The following is a 26,827-nucleotide window of genomic DNA, read 5'->3' on the forward strand; positions in this document are numbered from 1 at the left end:
ATTTATGCACAGGTCGTCACTCGTCAAAAAAGTCGATGGTGATGGCCGACATTTTTAGCTAATTAATTATAAGTTCGTCCTTGTAGTTTATCAAAATTGATTAATAAATCTCTATAGTATCATAATTTGTTAAATAGTCCCTTGATTGATATTAATCATCTACAATTAGAGAGATATTGTATTAGTTTTTGCATTTTGTTCAACCATAAAGAAAAAATTATCTAGTTAATCAAATAACTTTTGTTTTATTTCAAATTTTGATTTTGTAAAAGTTAAAATAATGTATTTTTCATTCATGGAGACCTACTTTTTATTTATTTTGCATGACTTTATTTATTTTTATTAAATCTACCAATTTATTTACGAAACTCGATGGGAATAGATTTAAATTTTCATTAACTGATAACTTGTAATCCTTCTAGTCTTATTTATAAGTTAAACAAGATAGATAACACTTGTATTAATTTGTGTTTAAATACATTGAATTATAATTCCTAGATTTATTAAATATATATTGATCTTATTTCAATGCAACACTTGTATTAATTTGTGTTTAAAAGTAATCTATTGAAACGAATCAATAATAAATTTAATTGTATGGAATTATTATTATTATTATTATTATTATTGAGTAAAATAATATATACACCAACAAGTTATAATACTATCTTGATGCTAAATTAAAGTCACCAAGACATATATTAATGGTTTAAATTTATATTCTAGGAACACATGTACTAGTCACTTAGAATATTTGTGTAATTATTAATAAAAATAAGGGTACACTAGATAACTTCATTTAGAAAAAAAAAATCACAATACCAAAACCCTAGGTTTCAAAGCAATTTAATGTACGAGGATATTTAAGATTTTCTGAAATTTAAAATACCTTAGTTTACCAAACACAATTTTTTTTTTTTAAATCTCAAACATCCTTATACTAAACGTCATCCAAATTGGGTTGTTAATTTTATTTCAGTTGATGTTATATTTTTTTAATTCAAATAATATATTTTAATTTTAAAATATTTTAACTTATCATTTCGAGATTATACTGTTTATATATATATATATATATATATATATATATATATATATATATAAAACTCAAAATATTAATTCATCATATATAATTTTAATTCATATCAAAAAAATAAATTAACTTGAGATTATGCAATCTAAATGTCAAACACAATATCAAATATCTAAATATAATTTCAAAATTTAAACATTCCTATTTAGCAACTAATAGATCGTTGGTTTGCGTCAACTTCCCAATAAACTCATTATTGAGTGATAAAATTAAAAAAATAATAATTTAAAAAAATAACACAATAAAATGACCTAACTCTATTAGGGTTAACTCACAAAACTCATGGTTTAGGTTATGAGATTGGGATAATTTTTTAGAAAACAAATTGAAACAAATGATAAAATTTGATTCATAATCAACCAAATGTTAAAGATGTTGAATAATGAATCCGAGAAGAATTATCAATTAAAAAAACAAACAAAAAAAAAACTAGAATAAATTTGGTTAACCTGTAAAACATATATAAATTGAGATAATCACGCATAAAAAAATAAACAAACTACAACAAATTATGAAGTAAAGTCTCTAGTAAACCAACGGTTGAAAGATTGAATTATTATTATATATATATATATATATATATATGTTTTTTTTTTTAAAAAAAACTATTCACGAAATGGAATGATGAGAACCAAAATTTTCTGCTTGAAATGATCCAAAATCTTGAACGAGATGAAATTTATTCTAGGATATTTTGTTTTTTCAAACGGGTACAAGATATGCTATTCCAGACAGATTAGAATGAAATTAAAAACCTTCGCAATAGAAGTGTTTACAGAAGCCAAATGCTACCGAGTTTTAAATTCCCCATTAGTATCAACATTAAGCTACAAAATACATTGCCTGCAATTCATTTTTTTTTGGTAACACGCCTGCCGTTTTGTTGAATTGCCAGTCATATATATTCGAGCTGGAACGTACTGGACTAAGAAATTGTAAATAGAGAAGATTGAAAATCTGCAGATAAGGTCCATCCTCTCAATTCTACTAATAAATTGTACATAGATTAGATTATACACAAGAGTAAAGCTAAACGCAACACATGCACGTGGATTCTTCTTGTTTAACGTCGTGCTGCCCGTTCAAGGAAAATCTTACCAGACAAGAATTCTTCAACAGGCAATAAATATCCTGATCTTCGCGTGTTTGCATCATCTCCGAACTTAACTTTTTAATTATTTTTTGTTAATCTATTTGTGTGTTGTTAGTACTTCCCTTTTTTTTTTTTTAATTGACACGTATTGGTGGTTTTGCCGGCATATAAATAAATTAATTTGAGTTGATTTAATCTTTTTTAAAAATCAAAATTATATTATTTTGAATTTTTTTAAAAAACTAACAAGTTTTGATTCTAAGAGTTAACTAGATTAATTTTATATTTTTTTTCTTACATTTAATCCATGTTAAAAATAAAATAGCGAGGTACTAAATTCATTTGTGAAGCCGAGTTTAATAATGTTTGCACATACGAGAGAAGAAAAGATATAGAAAAACCAACCAACATGAAATGAGATTAGATTTGGATAATTTAATCAGGCATAATATACTTTAATCTAGTGCGAGATTTATATTATTGTAAGTAATTCATGGGTGAGAGAACTAGAAGATTAATTAAAAAAACATGCGAGAATATGTTTCTATCCATGTGACGAATAATGTTGTGCACGTGCAAATATTTTGTCCTCTTGCATGCTGTTTCTAACCGCGTTCTTGTCTGGGACCAATTACAATCAGGTCAATGATATGAATTGTTTGATATAACTGTGATTTTTTTTTAAATAATTTTTTTTAAAATAATTTTTTATTATTATTATCATATCAAAATTATAAAATAAAATAAAATAAATATCAATTTAATATTCTTTCAAAATAAAAATATTTTAAAAAATAAGCAAAAATTATATCAAGCTCCTCTTTATTTTATTTCTCATTGTGAAATTTCTAAACTGGCCAAATATCCCTGAACTTAGAGCGTAACAAAATTAGTTAATGCGTTTTTAATTTTAGTTTTTACTTTTTCTATATGAAATCATTAATTTTAGTTTTTACTTTTTTCTATATGAAATCAAGTTTTTCTCCTATTTTCTTAAAATCTTGAAAACAAATTTTGATATCATAATTTTAATTCTCCATCTAGAAGTTTTGGTTTTAAATTTATATATATAAGAAAATGATTTTTTCAGGCTATTAATGTGTGTGTATATATATATATATATATAAACAAGTTAGGGTATTTAGGATACTATTTTTTTAATTTAAAACTAAAAAAAATTGAATGGAGAACTAAAATTATAATATTAACTATCTTTATTTTGTTTTTAAAATTATAAAATTAATTATATGAAAAAATAAAAAATTATAAATCAGGTTGAAGATTAATGAAGTTAAAGATATTGAAAATTTTTATTAGCTATATGTACAAAATATGGAAGGAATTATAAAATAAATAAGAGGAAGACTTGATATAAAATATACAAAAAATATAAAATGGTCAAGAAAGAAATAATATGGTGACCTATTTCTAATTTTCCAATTAATCAATATTTTGAATGATGTCATGTTCATATTCGAAAAGAAAATTAATTTTCAATTCTCATAACTACTTTTGAATTCAATGGTTGAAGTTATTTGAGGAGAAAAATAAAAATTATTATTTTTAATATTTAATGAAATATTATTTAATTTATATTTCATGAACGTAATTAAATATGAAAGAATCTCATATAATTCTTTTTAGCATGAGTGGACGACATACCAATAAGAAATTGGCATTTGTTAGTCGAAAGAAAGAGAAGAGAAGAGCGTTATAGTATTGGAAAGGTCTGGCCCAAACGTTAGGACTTAGGCCCACATATTAAAGTGACCCAACCCAAATATAATATTGGACAGGTTCTAGCCCATTCGTAGCCTCGATTATATGGGCCCAATATTTGCACCAGGGCAAGGTCAGGCGCGGCATCGGCACACGAAGAAATTCCGAGATAAAATTTTAATTTACTAATCTAAAATCAAACGGCTCTCGGTAACAAAATCATACTTGCAGTCCTGGGCACCAATTGATCATTCCAGAGGTAGAGGAGAGTGAAAGAGATGGCAGGAGGGCATGGAGAGGGCATCAATTACAAAGGCTTGACTATGCATAAGCCAAAGCGATGGCATGTAGTCACTGGAAAGGGCTTGTGTGCTGTCATGTGGTTAGTTGTTATCCTCCATTGCTTTTCCCCTTTTCCAGCTTCAAACCCTAGATTTGATCTTAACCTTGTTTTAATCTGATTTTGGTATATATTAATTTTCCGATCTGGTTTACTGTTAGCTCTGGATTGTTGAATTAAAAAAAATAAAAATCATGGAATTTTTTTGCTCTTGATCAGAAGTAAGGAAGCTGACTGTTGGGGTTTTGTTGTAATTTTTGTTTTCAGGTTTTGGGTACTTTACAGGGCGAAGCAAGATGGCCCTGTAGTATTGGTAAGAGTTGATGTTTTTTAAAGAAAAATTTCTTTCCTTTATCAATGATTTGCATTGGGCATTTAATTCAATTGGAAGGGATTATGCTGTCTTTTTCAGGGCTGGAGACATCCGTGGGAGGGCCATGGTGACCATGGCCATGAGAGTGGACACTAGGTAATTTCTCGCGCATTACTTTTATCTTCTTTGCTGAGGATGTGAACGCAGCGTAAATAAATTGCATCGCTAGTCAGTTTAAGGAGCAACCTCCAATTGTTATAGTCTCTTGTTATTAATTGGATTCACAGTTTATTTATTTATTTTATGAAGGAATTGATAGATATTCCTGGTATTCTTTAAATTATCATTTTAGTTTTGTCATGAATTGGTTTGCCGATACCCGGTGTATCCAAAACCAATTATATTTGTGTGGAACTGCCACTGATTGTAATTAAATTTAAAACTGTTTTTGTCTTGGAAGGGTGTTTATTGTGTGAAATAAAAACTGGAGATCAATTTGGTGTCCATTTTTCAATCATGAGGAGATCTAAAGGATCTGTGTGCTTGCGCTATGCCATCGTAGGAATAGTACTGTTGATTGAAGGCTATTATTTGGATTTTCTTGGGAATATGTGTGGGGATGTTTGTTTTAGAGCCATGATAGTGTTGGTAGATTGACCTAAAAGGATTTGTATGATTATATACTTTAGATATGGAGCTTTTAGTTGTGGATTTATTGCCATTGTAATTATTTTGCTCCCAAATTGGTATTTATAGGAAAATCGTGCACTTCTTGTTGATACAAATCAGGTTGTCTAAAATGATATCCTCATTCGAGGCATACTTTTTGATCCCCTGCTAATCTTTTGAGCCAAAGTGTTTTTTCAAAATCCTGCCAACCATTATGTAACAAGAACTTGACAATCTTCTTTTTTACTTTAACTTAGTGGGCGGTAAATGGCTGTGATTTTTATGATGAGGATTAAGATTTTTTTTTTGTGAAATTGATTAGAGGAGAAAAGCATTATCATGGACCCCTTTTATTCTATGCAAGCAAAAGTTGTTTACTGAACCTGATGGCCCTAAGGATTTTCTTTCACTTCTTGGAAATTTCATATTGGGTAGTCGAATATGGTTGATGTACTTCTCACTTTCATTGTGCCCATTTCAAGAAATGGATGGCATCATGGTTGATTTTGTGTGAAATATTTTGAAGGTATTCACTGGTGGGGTCGTTGTGCTCTCATGATCTGTAGACTGTAGCCCATTTATGGAAGTGGCATGCTGCAACATCTCAAGCACTGGATTGAAAAACAAAAAAATAGTTGTCAATCTTATCTTTTAACAAGACAAAAAAAAAAAAAAAAACCACGAGTTAGAAACAAATATCATAATTTGTCTCCCAACATCATGCATATAGTTGTTATTTAGTTTTCTGTTCTTTGCTTAACCTCAGTTCTTCATTAGAAAGTGAACGTTCAGTTTAATTTGGTGGTCACTACTTATGCATGTCATAGCTATTTCTAGTTATCTGACATTCTTGACAAGCATTTTGTTTTCGTCCTCAGATTTTGTACCAGCAATTTATTTTACCAATATTAGAATTTATAAGGAAATGGGGCAACCATACTGTTATTTTGCTGATTTCAGGCATCCCATTGAAGAATGAAGATCAATAGCCAACCGTAAATTTATTTGTCGATGGGTTGTTGGCCATGCTGTCTTGATGAGCCCTGTTTCTTTCTTCGTTTCAATAAAGTGGTGGCGGAAAAAGATTCCCGCGTACATTGAAACCCTTTTTAACATGCTTCTTTGTGATCATGGATTTTAGTTTGTATGTATTCTTCTCTAGACATGGGCACTTCTCTGTGTATCATGCTGTATCTGTTCATCCCAGCATGTTTTCGGTGCCTGGCAAGGTATCATTTGCTTTTCCCACTGTTCTCTATGTAGCAAATCATGGTAAAACCCCAGCCTTGTGCTCTAACCCTTCACAGCATCAAAATTTCGAACTATTTTCCAATGTTTCCAACGAGGTAATGATATATATATATATATCACACTAACTATTTCCCAATTGCGCGATGGAAGAAACGATTAGAACTAATGGAATGCTTGACACGTAACTGCCCTCGGCGCGATGGTTCAGGTCACATTGTTCATGGGCCTAAATTTAAATAAAGCAGCCTGGTGTCCAACACTGATGCTTGAGACACATATTAGTTGGGCCTCTGGCTCCTGCATATCTTTCCTACCGAATTTTAAAAGGTCTCCACAGGATCCAAGTTCAACTAGCAAAGTCTAGACATCAGATGCCGAAATTATGAAGATTTTAAGTGTAAATTGCACGACAGATTGCATTTTGCAAGATTTGGTTGCTATGTAACTGTAGATGTCAATAACTTGTGTTAATAGTTGGAGTTGGAGTCTCACAAGAGATTGATTTGAATTTTTTTTTAAATAAAAATAAAGGGTATTCAATTTTTTTTTCAAATAAAAAAGGAGATAATGAATTGATGGTTGAGTTTTAACTGAGTTGGTATTAGATTAACTGGATCAACTTAAATTTTTGATAATTTTGATTGGGTTAGTTGAGTTTTTTTTTCTTATATTTTTTTAACTTTGATTAGTTCAAGTTTTGAGCTGATGTACCCAGCTAGTCTAAATTTTAAAATAATAGTTGGAGTGGACAAGTTGAATTTGTTTATATTTGTTTAATAGGTGTAACAAATCTGGTATAAACAGCATAATTATTATGCAAATCGAAAAAGGAACATTAACCTAAACAAGTATTAAATCTTGTTGTCAATTACCCAAACATTTGGAAGGGCGTCAAATGGGTGATAGGCTGGCAACTTGGCATGTCTATTAACATTATTACAACTGCACATCTTTTTTTCCTTTTTTAAAGAAAATAATCCAGACAACATAAGGGATGCATTACCATGATATTTCTATAACGCAGACATGGGAATATCCATTTATTGCCCTGTTCTCAGATCTCCAATTTTCTTTCGAGTTTCATGGTAGAATATTAAGCTTCTTTATTTGATTGTCGGGTGTCCAACAAGCCTTTGCCTACTTCTTCACGGGTAATGATTTTTCGCATGTTGGATGCTTGAGCAACTGCGCTGAAAGAGCACAAGCAGCATAAATGGAAAAAAGTAGACTGGTCGAGGCATTCATGCATGCCTTCCTTCTTTCTATTGACACATGGTTTTAAAAGGCTTTTCTATTCTTGACTAACTTGTGCTTACGTGAATTGGGTAGCCTATATTCTAGGTCATGGATTGAGTTCATGAATTTAGATCATGTAGGCAAGGTTCCAGCTTAGCTGGTACCGTGGAATTAAGGAAATGGTATTAGTTTTTTTTTTTTGAAAAGTAAAAAGGAATGTAATAAATTCTGTTCAAATGGAATAAAAGTTAGGTCAATCTTTCTCTTGCAAGAATAATATGTGTAGTATGAAATCAAAATTGTAATAAAAATTAAAAAACTCAAGAACAAAAAGAAAATTGAGAGAAAAGTATACAAAAATAAAAATAAAAAAATTAGGTATAAAGTATTAGACAATCAAGGAATTAAATTAATATAAACAAATTCTAATCTGAATAGGAATTTTATTCTGCCGACTAAATTGATCGACCGTCTCTCAATTGGTCAACCACTTCAACTTATTTCCCCCGGTTGCTTTGTATCAACCGGTCAATCAGGTCAACTGATTTTTAGAGCCAAAGCTTTTAGGTCTAACAGCCAAGCCCGACCCAAGTGAATTGCATTTGGCAGCCATGCCAAACCCAAGCGCCTTAGGTTTGGCGGCCAAGTAACTTGGGTTTTGCTTATTTGTCAGATCCAAGTAAATGTGGATCCAACACAGTTTTTTGAATTTAAAAATAATAAAACAATATCAAAATACCAAAATGTTCCCTATTATAATAGAAATTACACAAAAAATAGTGTGAAAAAAACCCCTCATATACAAGCTTAATTTTTTTTTGTCTTTTCCAACACCAAAGATGTATTTTAATTATTTAATAGTTTGTGAAATGTTAAAAAATTCCTAGACAACAGGTCTTAATTCTGTTAGCCTTGAGGATAGAATAATATTTTTACTATGCAAATAATCATCAAAATATTACCATACCCCTGTTGAAACGTTTAATACTAATGAGCCTATGAAAAATACTGAAATACTCCTATAACCAGGGCTTCAATTTTTTCAAACAAAGAGGAAAATGATAGTTTAATTTCATGTGAAAAGACAATATTAGCTCCATCCCAAGCCTTCAAAGCTTGAAAAATCCACTGTGTATGTCTACAGTGGACCGTGTCTTGGTCCACAGTACACTTGCACGGGGTTGCCAGCCCCACAAAGCTAAAGCTTGGGTCTGACAACCATGTCAGACCTGTGCCTGGGTCTGGCACCAAACATGATTGCTAGACCCAAGGCTCTTAGGCCTGGTAACCCATGCTAGACCCAAGCAAATAACAAATAAATAGAGGATAATTGTGCACTTTAGTTGCAAAGAGAGAGAAATGAAAGAAAAAACAAAAAACAATCGATCACCGGCGGCAATCCAATCATGATATGTCTACACGCGCTAAACCATGTGGAAGAGGGCACGTCTACGCATCTAGTTATATGGTGGATGGACAGATTTGGTCATCAGGAAGTGTCTCACGCACCTCCTTAATGGCACGGGCGTCACCCATTCGTTGGAGTGTGTGAAACACGAACTAGCAACTTTTCGATTAAAATATAAAAAATACAACGTGAAAATACTAAAACGCCCCTATGATCCTCTTAATTACACAATATACCCATGTAAATTTCACTATCGTAATCCACAGTAATCTGTGTCTAGAATTACAGTGAAATCTTAACGTCATTTAACTTTATATATATATATATATATATATAGCGGTGCCTAATGGCTAGATTAATATATTTACGTATGATAAATACTTGTGTTTAAAAGGAGGGATTGCAATGGTTGATTAACAATTTTCATTTTCATAATGTTTACAAGAGGAAGAAGGATGAGGTGCAGAAGTGGTGAATCTTCACACCAATGATATATATGTGTTGTGAATTGAGATTGTATTGGCAAAGCTCCAGCTTAAGTACTTGGGAACGAAATGCCCTATCGTTTGCCCTTCAGGATTAAGAAAGGAATAAAAGAATAAATTGTGTGAAGATTCACACATTTTTATTTGAAAAGAATAAAAAAATAAATAAAAAGTTACATATGATCTAATTTCCTCCAAGAAGTAATTAGTGGTCACCCAATACACCCACGGCAAAGCAACCTGCAATCCCTTGAATACTGGTCTGCAGATTAATAACGTTAAAGATAGGCTGAATAGTTTGCAAGAGGTTAAGGATAGGCTTTGCCTTCTTAATTGGTAAGTATGTTAAGGAGCAGAACCCTTGTCTGGATCAAACGCCTGAACATGCACTCTAATTCAACTTCAAGATCTTCAACGGCAATCTCCACTGCCTCCAGTCTTTTATCTGCAGTATGAAGTGCTGTTTCGTCACAAAAATCGTACGAACTCTGTCCACTTGATCGCAAGAACGTTGACCTTATAAAAGACCCTTTACTTGATCCTTGGTCCAGCCATGGAATTGAGATGAGAGACAACAAAGATTCAACAATGGTGATGGTAGTGACTCTCACTTCTCTCAGTACTTCAACAACCACGATAATGCTGTGGTCTACATTTGAGATATCTGAAGTTACAGACTTGCCTTTCATTCCCTTCAGTGATTTCAGGCATTTCATTGTCTCTTTCTTTAGCTTCTTTCTGTAGAAATTATAGGCTGCAATTTTGGTACTAATATCTGGCTTGCTAACTCTTTTTCTACGTAATGTGAATTGTAAGTCTAGAAGATGTTCTTTGACAAGCAAAAGAACATCCTTAGAAATGCCACACACATCCAGCATTCTTAGAGATGACTCCGAGACTTCGTGAAGCCATTTTTCTTGTTTCTGGTTGACAAGAACTTGTTGGATCTCTGGTGAATGGAGAAGATCATTGGCAGAGTTATGCAAGTCTCTGAGAGCATTGAAATTAGGCAGTGCCATTTTCAACAAAGAAACAAGAACGGTGTGGTACGTACTTTTCAAGAGGATTAACAAAGAAAAGGAAGTTTTCAATTTTCAGGCAGTTGGCAATAGTGACCTGACCACAACAACTCCTGGTTTTTATAGAAAACCTTGGAAGACAGCCTATCCTGTTCAAGATCTCAGATTTCGAGGAACAGAACAATGAAGTATCCTTTGTTGTAGTACGGACATAGGATTACTGGCAACAGCTATGGGGACCAAATATGTCCCAGAGGAAGCTTCCATTCAGATAGAGGGAGGCATTGGACTGACTTAAATCAAATATTATATTGGTGATTTAGACTGATATTGTCAGGTTTGCATGCACGGGAGGGAGGTGCCAGCCTGTGTTCAATTTTGGAAATTGCAAACCAGACAAACTGTTGAGCTTGATTAAGACAAAACTAGCCATTCCTCTATAAGACAGGATTACTTACAACTGTATAAGCCTTTGTTTTCTATGGACATGATCCTAGATTAGATTCATGGTTTGAGTTCCTGTCATCCTGTGTAAGGAACTTCCAAGAAACTCTTCTGAAGGTTCCTCATGCCAGCTGCTTGCAAGAAGATAAAATGCAGTGCCACATTTTTTCTCCAGGCAACATAGTAGTCAAATTTCTAATTAGGAAAATGTGAGTTGATTAATTAATAACAAGGTTAATTATTTGTCTTCTTAGTTTTATTGGTCACAGTACTAGCTTCAAATATCACTGGTTAGTGTTACACGATTGGAAAAAATACATAAATGAATTTGGTTTGAGTAAAAAAATAAAAATATAAAATAAATCTGTTCACATTAACGTTTTGAAATAAATTTATACCCTTTAAAAATAAAAAAAATAAAAAACATGTTTTTTTTTTAAAAAAAATTTCTATCTCAAGATTATAACCGAATATTATGATTTTATCTACTTTAAGTGTTCTTGTAAACCTAATATTGTGTTAAGAATATTAAATTAATTTATCTAATAATTAATTTATTTGCTATTAATTAGTATAGTTATGGAATTAAAGATTTTTTATTTATTAGTATTACTTGTGGTGCTATGCGATATATATATATATATATATATATATATATATATATATATATATATATATAACAACCCCTTCAGATTCTCCATACTAGAGAATAAAGTCACTTCTGAAATCAGCTAGTGAACTAGTTACTTTAGTTTGATTTTTTTTTTTATTCAATATATAGTTAGTCAACTTAGAAAAGTTTATTTTTATTTTTTGATATTTTTGGTCAAAATTGTGACTTTGAATAACAAAGATAAATAATCTTTATTTTTTTTTAATAGAAGACGGTGAAGACAAGACAGAAATTGTAATTGGAAGGCGGAACCCTAAAAGTCTTAAACATCACACTCAATTGGTGGTGGATGATGGAAATTGAAGTTAATTAAAATACTCTTTTCACCAACATTTAAGAGCTGAGATTTTTACTTGCATATATGCCTCATGTTCAAGATGTTCAAATCTGGAAAACCTTAGGTTTCATAGGAATGAAACTTAGGTTTATAATCTCATCCAAGACTCAAGTTACATGTTAGTCAGGTTAATTCAAGTTAATTTGAGTAAATTTAAATAATTTCATTTTAATTTTTTAAAGTTAAAATGATATTATTTAATTTTTTTTATATAAAAAAACATAGTAAATAAGAGTTTTAATTGAGTTACGATTGACATGCTAAATCAACTAAGTTATATATTATATTAACTTACACATGATTTTTTTAAAACCCGGTCCAGACTAGATTTTAAATTAAGCTAGGTTTAAATAACCTTACTAGATTTATTGGCAGAAAAAGATGAAAAAACTTTCCGGCCAACACTTACTATTTCATAACTGACTTACAAAAATCTAAATCATGAAGATGTATAATTGAGTTCTTATGTTTTACTATTTTTTGCCGGAAAACCATTTTACTAACACCAATTTGAAACAACAAACTAGAGGAAAGAAGTACAAATAACATGCTGCAAGCAACAAATACGAAACAAAACATAAGAGAAGAATCCCAACAACACAGGGGCGGAGCTGGAATTATATAATAGAAAGGGCCAAAAATATAAGCAGTTGAAGGCCTCGTTTTAAGCCTGCAATAGGCATTTAATCTGTCAACTGCTTTTCCTATATTTAAACACAAAAATATAAAAATTTAAAATATTTTGCAGGGCCCGGGCCCCTGCCCGCCTCCTCCTGGTTCCGCCCCTGCAACAACAGGAGTCGTGACGGAACAATGAAGTATAAATAGATCAATCAGAGAAACGACACACACTAGCTAGAAGTTGCTTAAATATTTGAAGATACACATATATATGACTCCAAATGAAGAAGATGTAGCCTTAGAGTTGACATCCAAGAAAATGACCAGACCATAGCAGAGATCGAGCAAGATATATAAGACCCCCGATATATAATTAAGTATTTTTTGTATGCAAATGTAGAGAAGATGTACTACATTAATCTAATTAACGAAAAGAAAATAAAAAATGTTGAAAAATGGCATTTTAATAATTGTTAATTGGTCCAACCTATCTACTTAGCTCTTAAGGTTCATATCTTTCTTGCTGCCCTCTCAAGGTATGCAACAAATGGTAGTAAAAAGCACTGCTAGCTTTAGGACTCGGTGTCTAGCATGATGAGTTAACTTAACAACCTGCTAACTTAGAGCCGGGCTCTTGATCGATCAACAAAATTAATATTATTTTTTTTTAACTAAAATAACATGTTTTAATTTAAAAAGACAACACAAGTCGAAGTTCGGGTTGCCCATACGACGTGTAACCCCAGCCTTGAGCCGCTTGTAACCATGGTAGAAAGATGGAGAAGAGGAACTACAATATTGATATATCATCAAGTTTCAGAATCCTACTCTTGTCATGTACGTAGAACCTGAACATGTAAAAACATCCGTTAAAGTCTTTACAGCTGCCCTTTGAAATTTTGTGAATTATGGGACGGTGGGTGGGAATGTTTGCCTACTTGTAAGAAACATAAGTGATGTCATTGTAAAGTTTTAATTAGGTGGAAAATCCTCTCTCAAAAAGGGTTCCCTCGAAGTCTCAAGTCCACGCTATCTCTATAATTAAGAAATTAAAACGAATTTTGAGGCACCAACCTTTAGACCTTTTGCCTATATACAGTCCACCCAACTTTAATTCTTGCATCCACTTGTCTTTGATTTGCCATATTTTGAACCATCGATCACCATACGAGCCACCACCATACAAAAAGATAATCATAGAGACACCTACCACACATTCGATCCTTGCCTTTTCTCTTCTTGTAATTCCCTTTTGTTAGCTTGGTTGCGATGGCTCAAAAAAAGTTCAAACGAAGGTCATTTTCTTTTGAACTAAACCTAGAGAAGTTGTACACGGAAAAACCATTTACACACATGCCTAAGATCAACGAACCTATCAATAATTACTAAGTAGAATAATCTAAATATATACAGTGAAAATGATTAATGCCCACCTGAGACAACATACTTTCGCCTACCTCCACGAGCCATCGGGTTTAATGGTGGAATATGAGATCATCACTAACTATCATATGATTAAGAGAGATCATGCTCTCTCAAATTCACTTTTACAAGTTAAATTTATGATCAACGTGTGTGGATCTAAGAATCATCTCTCGATGTTAAAACTAGACATATGATAATCACTCCAATATATACCACAAAATTTATACAATCTTTTCTTGTCTTGAGGGATTATTTCCATGCACCTTTTAATATTATCCACTCAGTAAAACTCCGTTGTGGGAATTTTCGATATTATCTATCTGCCGTGTCAAAGGTGAAGGCTCCCTTGCGTGTCAAGTTTCATGGAAGAATAATATTCTTAATATTATCGACGTGTATGGAGATGGAGCTAATTAAGACTAATCAATCTCTTGAAAGGTAGGTTCGATGTTTTCCTTCTCTCTTTGTAATTTTTTTTTCAAGAAAGGGAAGGATACACACACACTCTACATTATTCAATCTTAATACTTCTTTTTTGTGCTTGACTACATCAGAAAATATCTCTATAATCTCTCTACTCGTGTTGTGTGAATATATGTCCACAATGAAATTCCATCGCGGAGTTGGTGTTTCTGATAACTTCCACACAATAAATTCCATTGTGGGGAAAACTGTTTTTGATATTATCCATTTGAATTATGTCAAGGTTAAAGGCCCCTTTCACATGAAGTTTCATGTAATTAAGCATATTATTATTTGTAGTGGGGTATTATTTTTTTCTAATCCTTGACTAATTCAGGAACAGCTTGGTTGAAAAAGAAGGATCATATTAAAGTAGAAAACGACATATTTTATTCTTTGATCTAGCTTCTAATTATGTCGTATCTATGTTAGTTGTTGGGTTGAAGGTCTCACTTGTGTTTGAATCTCATGATAAAGAGAATTGGATGTGGGTCCTCGGAGAAAATCCCTGAGTTCTTGGTGATTAATTATCTTTTTTTTTATAAAAAAAATTGATTAATTATCCTTTAGGATATGTTGATTGTAATAGTTCGGACAAAATCGTCTTTAAACTCATAATTAAACTCATTTATTTAGATTTTAAAACCAATTTAAAAATGTTTCAATTAATTATGTTGCAAAATAGAAATTACTTCTTTTAATCTAAAAATGGTGTATATCTTTGCTGGTCCTTCGAGTTAAAAATCCATTTCAATTCTAGTTATTGGATTGTCTATTAGTTGCTGCAAGGTATATGTATCGTGTTAGTTTTTAATTTTTAAAATGTTTTTAAATTGTATTTTCATCTGAAAAAATATTAAATTAATGCTTTAAATGATTTTTAATAATTTTAACATATTTATATAATTAATTTTGAAATACTTTTAATAAAAAAACCCGTTGCACTAAATTACCAAACAATATCTTATTACATAGTACGTACATTGGCAAAGGGCATCGTCAAAGCTCATGAATAGCAACAAAATTCAAAGAGTTTGAAAGATACACGACGATCCAACAACTCCGAGCATCCTTAATGCCATCCACTCCTATAACAGCCATACTCCACTCACCTTGTAGGCCCTTGTCTTCCAACCCCATTTGGCATTGATGGCAAAAAAACGTTGACTTTCTTTTTCTTTTTTCTTTTTTTTTTCTTTTTTCTTTTGAACAAGGGATACAAAAAGGAGACTATAGCTGAAGATGCAAATATTAAAATTGAAAAGTAAACGGACTATGATGAATAATTAGTTTGAAAAGCAGAATATTTATTGCTCCTATATATCCCACTTTAGTCGTTTGGTTAGAATGATGATTAAAGTTAGTGTATACAATAATTATCTTGTATCTTTAATTTTATCTGCGTGCTTGACCGCACAAAGAAACATACCCTTAAATAAATTGTTTTAGAGTTTTAATCATTAGAATAATTAGTTTGCAAGAAAATCTATTTAGTGTGTGTTGGATGAGAGATAATTTGTGTTTTTTTTTTAATACAAAACATGTTTTTTTAGTTTTTGAAAATGCGGTTTATACTTAAAAGGTGTTGTACTTTTGAAAAAAAACCATCATATCTCCAAGCCAAACACGCTAATATAATATCAGAATTCAAGAGTGAATCCAAGATCACACTGAAACTAAGAGGGAAAGTTTTTTTTTTCCTACAAGAAAATAGAGGGAAAATATTTAAATATCTCTCTTAGAAACAAAATATAAATAAATCTTATTCTTAAAAATCCAACTAGAATGTTCTTGAGAATAGAGGACCGGATTGGTCATCGCTTAAGAGGGAGAGCCAATTTTCTGTATTTAGAGGGTTAAACTTATTAAGGAAAAAAGGTTTTTAAGGGGAAAAGGATTCAATTTTCACTTTTCAGGGACTAAATTGAAATTCTACAAGGAAAGGGGACAAAATATGCTCTATTAATATCAGTGAGGGGGCGAGAATTTTAACCTCGGGGTCAGTGCCATCACTGTCCCCTGGATTCGTCTCTGCTGGAATTCACAATTTGTATAGCTATTCGTCCATTCTCAAGCCGAGAAGACTCTTAAATATAAGGGGGTAATGAATACAGTCCCATTTTAATTTCCAATACACACAGTAGGCATTCATAAAAAGAAAAATAAAAAGAAAAACACTGTAGGTTTTCAAAACAAAATTAAAGTTTAAACTAATTTAAAAGAAAATATAAAAGAATTTGTTATAATCAATTCATGATAAAATTATTAAATCCAATCGCTTCCAATACTAGTTTAGCTTATGTTATATGCTAGTAATTGAATCATATTAATTTAAAATAATACTATTTTAATATTTTTTTAAAATAAAATTTAATTTTTATAAGGTAATTCAGGTTAATTTTCACCCCCTATTTAATTCAAAAACTCTACCACCGTTTAAAAGTTGGGATGATGGGTGATGGGATTTACTCACCAAATTAGGTCAGTTTTAATAATAGTGATTATTTAGGAAGATCAGTGGCATGCCATGGCATCAATTGACAATTATTCCGGCCATCACTTTTGAGAGCACATCCCTGGCAGAGACAGAGATAGCATTATTATTTCCATGCCCAATTAAATAATTACAATTAAAGTCATTTGGATTTTCAATTTTTCAACCTTTGCTCCTGTGCTCACGTAAGCATTATTACAGTTTCTGGATTTAATGCACAGTACAGTAATTAATGAAAGGCGAGCATACCTTGTTTGTTAGGTAGACAAATTTTGCTTAGTTTTACACTGTCGGTGAACAGAGAGGGCTAAATGCTAATTCATTGCAGGCAGCAGCCTTTAACAGATTGATTCCTCGGGAAGAACGATATGGCTTAAGTTTTTGGTTTCGAACTGTTTTTTGGGCACGGCACGCGGGCTTTGAAGATCGATCGGTTGATATCTGTCCTTGTGTCATACTTGAGAAAGAGTGAATCTAATAAAATCATAATACAAGGTCAAAAACAACCCTGATGATGGATTCTGAATAATTCAATTATCTTTATTAATTGGGTTTTTAATAAGATCATAATTTGCTAATCAATCTGTTGCTGCGTTAGCCTTTCTAAATCCATGCTGAGTTCGAACCTTCCAGTTCTTGGCTATAAGCTCTCGTGCTTTCATAACTAGGATATGATTTGTATCTATCTTAACAGTTAACCTTGTAATTAGCTGAATCATCAATGAAGAATTTAATTCTAAAATGACCCGTCTGAGTTCAAGAGACCAGGCTAGTTTCAAACTAGTAATAACAGCCTACAATTATGCCTTGTCTAATGAACAAATACTTGTATTAATAGCGAAACCCTTACACCATGTACCCAAGTTGTCTCTTAAGATCCCTCCTGCTCCAGCGGTTCCTGGGTTGCCTTTGCTACAGCCAATCAAATTACAAGTTAACGTACAGTTTGATTAAATTAACTGTAACTTGTTTAACTGAAGACCACCAGGACCAGACAAGGAATTCAATAATCATCCTACGTGTATAAGAATACACGTGTGAGATTGGATAAGATTAATAATAGTCAAAAGAGGAGGGAAAGGCTACTCACAGTGGTTATAAATTCTCGTGTGTGTAATCAATAATGTTGTGTTGCTTTTGCATCCCTAGTCTAGCTGAAAACTCCAGAGCCGTCCTTTGCTCAGAATATATGCACATGGCAAAACGCCTTATGTGAACTGTCCATTTTTAATGGATAAATTCTCCCATTTCAATTCCTCACAACATTATATTGAATATAATATAAACCCCGATACTTAATTAATTATTAATTAATTCGGCCAGACATGCAACTCAACCTGGTTAGAACCAAACCAAATTTGATTACCCATCAGCTAATTACAACCAAACATTTTTTTTTTTAGTTTAACGTAGGTATCTGGGTCAGCTTGCGCGCACCTCGACTAATCCCACGGGCCCTGAAGTTAACGACCATGTAAGTCTCCAGTGGCCATCACATGAGCAACCACATGGCTCGAACTTGAGACCACAGAGGGAGTAAACCTCTTGATCCCAAATTCTTATTACTGGACCACCACCTAGATGGTTCAACCAAACATTAATTAGCCATCAAGTATTCTGTACTTTTGAGCATTTTTCAAATTGTTTTTGCAAATTAAATCTCAAGAGCATATCATGGGTGTGTGTTTGCTCATGAATTTTTTTTTACCGCATTAGTAAAAATTCAAACGGACAGTATTAATAGTTTTTATAAATCAATTATGAATATGTTATTACTAGACCATATGGATTACCTGACATGGTTATTTATGGATTCATGAGACATGGTGTAGCTAAAAAAGAGACTTATATTGTTGAGTGATCAATCTGATAAAAAAATCTATAATTTTCGATTTAATTATTGAATTGTATTCAAATTTAACCAAGATTTTAAATGACTAGTTTTATTTGAGAGTCCATTGACTATAAGCCAAGGTATAAAAGGCCTTCCAATTAGGATCAAAAGGTGTTATTTGGGCTTGTTTTGTTGCTTTTTTTTTTCTTTTTTGATTTCTTAGTTTATATAGAACTGTTTGTCCTGTTCTGATAAGACTCTTATTTAAATTAGTATTTTGGATTTATTCGAGTTATAAATTTTTTAAACAAAAAAATTTATACAAATAGAAAATATTTAATAATAAAATTTTAAATTAGTGTTTTTTTGTAGTGATCTTATTCAATAGAATTTTATATTATTTATTTTTTTTATTCTTTAATGTTGTTTCTATATATATACGTTACATATCATTGTATCTCTGATAAATTTTTTCAACCTTACATATTTTGATGAATTTAATCTCTGAAAAATAAATAAAAAATGATTCCAAACTTTACCCAAGTCTCAGGACCAAAAAAATTTCTGTACTACCAATACAAAATTATTACTGATACCATTCATTCTCATTGTTGAATTAATAAAAATTTAATGTAGGTGGGTCACGAGACAGGAAGTATAGTATTCTAATTTTCAATAATTTCTCAAGGTCTTGTCCATGCTATGGACTACGTCCTTGCTAAGCTGGCAATAGAGTGCACGTGGGCCGAAACTAGTGGACTAAAGAATCTACCGGGAAGGACTGAGTGTATCGTGTCGGCGATATTTGGTGATAAAGCAAATATTTCCGGGTTATGTACACGTGGCGTAACAGGATTCCAGGGGTGCCCAAAAGTATCCTGCTCTCCTTTTCCCCCTTTGGATATGTCTATATATGGAGCTGATCCATCTTTCTCTTTTGGCATAATCGCGTCGTCCTCCCTTTTTTGGTGAAAAATATACAATAAGAAGAGAAAACACAAGAGAGCCAAGAGATGGAGGATGGTAAAGTAGCGGTGAAATCATCAAGATTTAAAAGAGTTTGTGTGTTTTGTGGTAGCAGTAAAGGCAAAAGGGATTGTTATCGTGATGCTGCTCTTGAACTTGGCCAAGAACTGGTATAGCAATTCAAAAACCTTACTTTCTCGATCTTATTTAGTCTTGTAAGTCCAGAAATATTGAGTTTGCTTCGATTCCATGTGAAGGTGTCAAGGAGGTTGGATCTTGTTTATGGCGGAGGAAGTGTTGGATTGATGGGGCTAGTGTCTCAAGAGGTCCATCGTGGGGGAGGACATGTAATAGGGTAATTATGAATAGCTACGGTGCATGCTTTCTTGTCCACATAATTTCATTTTCTTGTTCGAGTACTGATCTGTATTGCTATGTCTTTGGTTGCTTTCTCCTACAGAGTCATCCCTAAAACTCTGATGAACAAAGAGGTAAGCAGATTAGGATTCTTAATCCATGTATAGAAACGATTGTCTCTAGTTGTTCTTGGTGTGTGTTTGTCATCGTAATAGCTCCTGTGGTTGTGATTTAATGATTTAAAAAAAGTAAGTTCATGAACGCGATGATTAACCAAACATTTTCAAGTTTATAACCAAGACAAAACACAGCCGGCAGCACCAGTACTGAACACTACAGAAACAAAACATAGCCTTAATTAATTTACTAATCAAGACATGATTAAATGCTTTGTTTTTGGTTATGTGCAGCTAACAGGAGAAACAGTGGGGGAGGTCAGGCCAGTAGCGGACATGCATCAAAGAAAAGCTGAGATGGCCCGCAATTCTGACTGTTTCATTGCCTTACCAGGTACCTGATCTCTCTCTTTCTCTCTCAAATAATGTTTTTTTTTTTTTTCCTGATGGTTATGTGTTAATATTATATTATATTAATTAAACTAGGTGGGTATGGAACCTTGGAGGAGTTATTGGAGGTCATTACATGGGCCCAACTTGGCATCCACGACAAGCCTGTAAAGCTACTTCATGTCTTAACCTTGGATAAGATTCAAATTAAGAAAGTTTTGTTATGCTCGAAGGTCAATTCCTAACTTAGTTCTTGACATATACAGGTGGGTTTGCTTAACGTGGATGGATACTACAATTACCTGCTGACTTTTATAGACAAGGCAGTGGATGATGGGTTCATCATGCCATCTCAGCGTAGTATTATTGTCTCTGCCCCAAGTCCCAAAGAGCTTGTTCAGAAACTTGAGGTGGGTTCTTGTGATCACATCCTTTTGGTTGATTTGTGTTTTTTTTTTTTTCCAATTTTTTTACTTTATTTGGCAGGAATATGTGCCTGTGCATGATGGAGTTGTTGCCAAGGCTAAGTGGGAGGCAGAACAAATGGAGCTCAATGCATCTTTGCAAACTGAAATTGCTCGTTAATGGCAGAAATTAACCATATGAAAAGTTTTTTGTTTTTTTTAGGATTTTATTAAAATTATGTAGGGCTTTCTCCTTTTCAATTTTGTATGTATTGGTCTAGAAAGGAAGAGGAGAATTTCCATGCCAGAAAAAATGAAATATTAATCTGGTAGCTAGTCTTTAGTTTTATTGTGTTCTGAAAGAAATTGGCAAATGCTGTCTTCTTTCAGATAAATCTTCTGTGTAAGAAAATGCAAAGAACAAAAAAAAAAAACGTAGAAAAAAAGCAAAAAAAGCAGCCTTTTATTCTCTCTCGCATGCCTGTCATGGTGCTGCGCTCTGCTCTACTGTTGTATGCGTGTACAGTGATAATTAGGAATGTACATGCTGTGCGATTGTTCATGAGGCCGTACGGATGGTTGACCCATCAGAACTTATTACAAAGGCCAACTCACAATTGTTAAACTCGGTCCGGCCGGTGATTCCATTTAAAAATCTTCTTTCTCGATATACATTTTAAGGTTAACTAGGAAAAATATTAATCATGTAAAATATAATTAACTAGAACTCGGCTAAACGAATTTTAATTTTATTTTATTAAATAAAACAAAACAAAACATCTTTTTAAATTGATTTAGTCATCCACTAACATAATTTTCTTAAGAAATTCAATCATAAGTCATGTAAAACAAATTTTTTTTTTATTAATGTGGGTGTCTAGGTCAGCTTGCGCGTACCTTAACTAATTCCACGGGCCCTGAAGTTATCGATTATGTAAATCTCAAGTGACTATGAGGTTTGTAAGACTTGAACTGGTGATCTTTAAAAAGCAAATCTAAAATCTGACCAGTGAGTTACATCCCCTCAGAATTATATAAAACAAGTATTGATTACTTGGTTACAGCACAATAACAAAAGCCCCAATGTATTGGCACACACATAAAAAGCTTTTCTTTTGTTTTGTCTAAAGACTTTTTAATTTTTTTATCCAATAATGTTTTTTGATATTCGGTAGCTTAATATTGAAAGTTACTCCCCTTCTTATTTAATTGCTTCCTTTGAAGCTTCTGATAGATTCTTTTGTTTCGAGATATGTTATAATTACCCTCTTTTTTTTTTTAAGAAAAAAACTTTTTTTTTCCTTCTAAAACACACGACATAGTGAGATTCATTTGCTAGATAATAATATGAAATAAATTTTGACTTTATTTTAAATTGAGATAATATTTAAATTTAAACATGTTTTAAATTTAGAAAGCTTTTTACCTTGAAAATCATTATTCATACAATTCTTTCACATCACTCTCATCGATTCTTATTCAATCAGGCCATAATGTAAATGGATCATGCGAGCTACCACGACAGCGTTTTGTATCCTCCCTAACTCCAAGAAATTGCCAAGCATTCTTGGGTTTACAAATCCCTTGTCATCAGCCTTATCTGTACAAGTATTATTTGCTCATGCATGACTTCATCATCTAAGAAACAAGAGCATGTTACCACCGGAAACATAACTCGTGCCGTAGAGATCAAAACAAGGACAGGAGTCGATGATCGCTCCCCACAAACTCAAAACATCTCTTTCAACAACGGTGAGAAGACAGTCCGGCTAATTATGAACGGTCCACAACTCTGATAACTTTAATTGGGCTCACACGTCCGTCCATCACTAGTCTACTTCTACACCATAGATTAGCTAGCTAGTACATGCACCTGCTAAGGACGCCAGCTAGAAGTAGGTGTCTAAGCTACTTCAAGAATACAAGTCACCCATTGGATCCCTGGAACGTGGACTGCCAAGCGATATTGTTTGTTTTCCTTATTTAAAACACGCTTTTATCAATTGAGCATAATCTTTTTCTTTAAAAAATGTTTTATTCAACCCGTGACAGAAACGCGGGTTACACAACAGTTAGGGAACGTATGGGAACGCGGCTGCGTTTCCAAAAAATTTAATTTTTTTTATTAAAATTTAATATGGTTTATATGTTTTGGATCGTTTTGATGTGCTGATGTCAAAAATAATTTTTAAAAAATAAAAAAAATCATTGGCATGCATTTTGGCACGAAAAATTATTTGAAAAGCACCCGCAACCACACTGCCAAACATGTTTTTAGTTAATGTATTAAAACCAAGTTCACTTCTTTGATGCAGTGAAAAAAAAAAAAAACTATTCAAGAACAACTTTATGTAATTATATACACATTTTCACAATTCTAGATGTGATTCAAGATTGAATTAGAAAAAGGGTTTGGATGACATTATAGTTGAATCAATATTTTTATTAAAACAATATTGTCTTTTATTTTCTAAAAATTCTTTGGTATTCACTTAATCAAGTTTGATGAAGTCAAATGAATTACTAAAACACACGTTAGGTCAACCATATTTTATTGAATTAATATCTTATTTGATCTAATTATAAATTTAATCCAGATCAAGTTTTGATTATCAAACTTCTCAATTCGAGCTTCCAAACTAAACTTAATTTAAAATTATACTCACAACTTCTTAATTTGAGAAGTCTATCCTTGAAATTAGGGTAACCTGCAAACAGTCTTGCAGGCTAGCTCACATACGAGAGACCTAATTGATACATGTTATATCATAAAACTACCATAATTTTAAGATATGTATAGTCTCATGCGCACACACACTCATAACTTCCCTGACTTTGAAAGCCACTTAAAATGTGAACCCTTTAATAAAAAGAGAGTACCTTTATTGACTAATAAGCATGAAGAAATATTAATTCATTAAATGGTTCAACACAGTTTCTATAATGGTCCCTCTTTATCATTGTCACAACCCAAACTTCGGGTCCATAATTGGCAACATAGGAGTGGTTCTCTAAGGACACCTAACCTACGCTAAGCCTCATAACATACATATCATAAATCAGATTATATAGAATCACACAACATTTCATAAACTTTCAAATAATTCTCAAAACCAGTAAAAATAATTAATAATTTAAAACACTTATTACGTTAAATAAAATCCAACCTTTTAAAATAAATCTAAACTTGAATAAAAACAGTATAATAGTGGAGCATCTAAAACATTAAATAAAAATAAATAAGATGGAAAGTCTCGCGGAAACAAGCAAGTCATACCAATCAAAAGCAAGAACTCTCAACAAAATCAACATACTAATAGAAGCTAAGGATTTGTAAATAATAATAAAAAAGGAGGGGTGAGTTCAACCAACTCAGTGAGTGAATAACATTTAATATACATCTTAGATATTATAAGTTGTAAGTCGTATATATCTTATATATACATGCGTACTAAGCATATTAGCATATGGTAGTAGAATACATGTCAGATAACATATGAAACACTAAGGTTACCAGAACAAAACACCATGAGATGATTAGTTACACACAAGTTGGTGCCTCTCTCACCGGCTGGCTATGCATAGATAATGTGTACAAAGACTAACTACTTTTTATTAGTATAAAGTTTTTGACAAGTAAGATATTAAGACATAATAGATATTCGTATAATTATTAAAGCAACTGAATGTTATATCGAATATGATTTAATTCAACATAATACAAATATATATTCAAGAGACTGATGAGTACTTGATAATAAATCAACATATATATATATATATATATATATATATATATATATATATATATATATATATATTCAAGAATGTTATACGTATTTATCATATAATCAACATATATAACTTATTTATGTCACATGCATATTAAAAATTATCCCACTTACTCGAAAAATGAAGGTAAAAGACAAACAGATGTAGAACTAGGAATTACTAATGATTGCTAGGAGGAACATAAGCAAAACCTATAACGGATATGAAAAAACACTAAAAAATGACTTGAAACAGTTAACCTAAAAGATTACAACTATAAGATTTGAGACCAAAATGTAAATATAAATCCAAAATAGATCCACCTAATTGATTCTAAACATGTCCCAATCTAACCGAACTTAAAAGAACCGATTGAACCCCACTGCTCAGTCAACCATTCGATCGAAAAGACCAATAGGTTGACAACCGCCTCAAGCTAACCGGATGGCCGGTTCAAACCATCCGGTCAATCGACAACATCAAGCCAATTAATCGGCTAGTTTAGACCAACCGGTTGATCTGGATTCTAAAATCTCAATTTGCCAGTTTTAAAAAAAATTCAAATCCCTCAATTAGTTTGTTTTAAGCCAAAATTAACACCATAAACATCAATTACACCTCCTAAGTCATCATATATCAAATCAATATACTAAATATCATATAAATTCTAAAACATTTCTTTAATCCATCAACTATCACATCCCAAATAGAAAAACAACTAAAAAAGGGATCATAATACTTACCTACTTCTTCAACCCTTCTTAAAACCCAAAAACACAAGTTTAGATATAACTAAATTCCTTATTATTTTTGGGAGAAAAGTCACGGTAGGGGAAGGAAAAGAGGAGAAGAGAGAACAAATTCTCTAGCAAAAATTCTCTTTAAATACATAAATTAGGTTGTTATTGGATTATCCTTAGCCTGAATTTGATTGGCATAACATGGTTCTTGCAATCATCGTCACCTTCAAATGGACCTGTTGGGTACATAAAAGACGTATACCTAATCTCTCAACTTTCTTTAATTTGCCTTGTCAAACTAGATATGGTTCTCCACTCCAAGTCAATTGGTAGTATATATGAATCAGTCGTTTATTAGTCCAAGTGCTCAAATATTAACGGCACATGGTTTGACAAGTTGGCCACCCTTCGATTTTCTTCTGGTTGGTGCTAAGGCCCTTTCAACATCTTTTTAAAAGGTGTGACATAGTAATGGTTCCTAGAATAGGACCAACTTAAAGGCTAGGAGTACTAGCCATAGGGTGGACCACGGTCCCCTCGCCCTCTGTTAGTAATTTTGTACTGTACGATATTGTCCCGTAACATTGGATTATGGCCTACATTGATCCATGTAGACTCGAGGTCTAAGACCCAAATAGTTACACCGACCGTGACTCATCGAACCTGAAGGCTACATTTGCTGGGTGCTAATTCACCAAAAAGGTTCACTGTTTGGCCAAATATGGAGTAGTCAATCAATTGCCATGTATGGACCCATCTATGGTTTGTGATGTCTAGGTGTAATCGTACGACTCTAAGGCTAATAATTCCGACAGGAACAACCAACATTTTTCTCTCTCCTTATCTTTATCATAACCCTATATTTCAAATCTGAGGTTCTTTGAATCCGATGGGAGAGAGGGGTGAAGGGTTTTTTTGGATAAAGTTCTTAGAATTCTATGATTATCCCTTCCTTCGTATAACGAACTGTACCTGGAAAAAGTAGGCGAATTTTAAGAATATTCTTTTCCAAAGTCAATTCCAAAAATATTTCATGCATTAAACGAGTAGTTCTCCATGGCAGAACCGGATTTTAAGAAAATGGAGGCGAATTCTAAGGTATATTCTTGATTATGAGTTTTATGCCTAATCAGATTTAATTTTTAATCAAAACGATCTGATTTTGAA

The 26,827-nt window shown here is 32.3% G+C and overlaps 3 protein-coding genes across 4 annotated transcripts; 2 read left to right on the forward strand and 1 right to left on the reverse strand.

The window, feature by feature from the left end:
• Positions 1-4,063: 4,063 nt before the first annotated feature.
• On the forward strand, positions 4,064-6,475 carry LOC7494677 (NADH dehydrogenase [ubiquinone] 1 beta subcomplex subunit 2). 2 transcript variants are annotated; one of them, XM_002306932.4, is made up of 4 exons: positions 4,064-4,287; positions 4,513-4,558; positions 4,658-4,714; positions 5,754-6,104. In XM_002306932.4, exons 1-3 carry the CDS (start codon positions 4,184-4,186, stop codon positions 4,712-4,714), a joined length of 207 nt encoding a protein of 68 aa, XP_002306968.1. In that variant the 5' UTR covers positions 4,064-4,183; the 3' UTR covers positions 5,754-6,104. The 2 variants fall into 2 exon arrangements, with proteins under 2 accessions (XP_002306968.1, XP_006383762.1); XM_006383700.3 differs by lacking the exon at positions 5,754-6,104 and adding an exon at positions 6,188-6,475 and having other exon boundaries at positions 4,070-4,287.
• A 3,167-nt stretch (positions 6,476-9,642) lies between these two features.
• Positions 9,643-10,695, reverse strand: LOC7485631 (uncharacterized). Its single transcript, XM_002307735.4, has one exon. It carries the CDS (start codon positions 10,624-10,626, stop codon positions 9,937-9,939), a length of 690 nt encoding a protein of 229 aa, XP_002307771.1. The 5' UTR covers positions 10,627-10,695; the 3' UTR covers positions 9,643-9,936.
• A 9,148-nt stretch (positions 10,696-19,843) lies between these two features.
• Positions 19,844-21,544, forward strand: LOC7494678 (cytokinin riboside 5'-monophosphate phosphoribohydrolase LOG5). The gene is made up of 7 exons (XM_002306933.4): positions 19,844-20,052; positions 20,140-20,237; positions 20,343-20,373; positions 20,650-20,749; positions 20,842-20,912; positions 21,012-21,155; positions 21,232-21,544. The coding sequence occupies exons 1-7, from the start codon at positions 19,930-19,932 to the stop codon at positions 21,328-21,330; spliced, it is 666 nt and encodes a 221-aa protein (XP_002306969.1). The 5' UTR covers positions 19,844-19,929; the 3' UTR covers positions 21,331-21,544.
• The last annotated feature ends 5,283 nt before the right edge of the window (positions 21,545-26,827 follow it).

This window comes from Populus trichocarpa, chromosome 5 (assembly GCF_000002775.5).
Source record: "Populus trichocarpa isolate Nisqually-1 chromosome 5, P.trichocarpa_v4.1, whole genome shotgun sequence".
In the NCBI taxonomy this organism is placed as follows: Eukaryota; Viridiplantae; Streptophyta; class Magnoliopsida; order Malpighiales; family Salicaceae; genus Populus; species Populus trichocarpa.

Excerpts from the sequence above, each read along its gene's own strand:
- LOC7494677 (XM_002306932.4), top strand. The coding sequence starts at position 4,184 with ATGGCAGGAGGGCATGGAGAGGGCATCAATTACAAAGGCTTGACTATG. Across the intron at positions 4,288-4,512 it reads GGCTTGTGTGCTGTCATGTG|GTTTTGGGTACTTTACAGGG; the intron begins GTTAGTTGTTAT and ends TTTTGTTTTCAG. Across the intron at positions 4,559-4,657 it reads AAGATGGCCCTGTAGTATTG|GGCTGGAGACATCCGTGGGA; the intron begins GTAAGAGTTGAT and ends TGTCTTTTTCAG.
- LOC7485631 (XM_002307735.4), bottom strand. The coding sequence starts at position 10,626 with ATGGCACTGCCTAATTTCAATGCTCTCAGAGACTTGCATAACTCTGCC.
- LOC7494678 (XM_002306933.4), top strand. The coding sequence starts at position 19,930 with ATGGAGGATGGTAAAGTAGCGGTGAAATCATCAAGATTTAAAAGAGTT. Across the intron at positions 20,374-20,649 it reads AAACTCTGATGAACAAAGAG|CTAACAGGAGAAACAGTGGG; the intron begins GTAAGCAGATTA and ends GGTTATGTGCAG. Across the intron at positions 20,913-21,011 it reads TTGGCATCCACGACAAGCCT|GTGGGTTTGCTTAACGTGGA; the intron begins GTAAAGCTACTT and ends TGACATATACAG.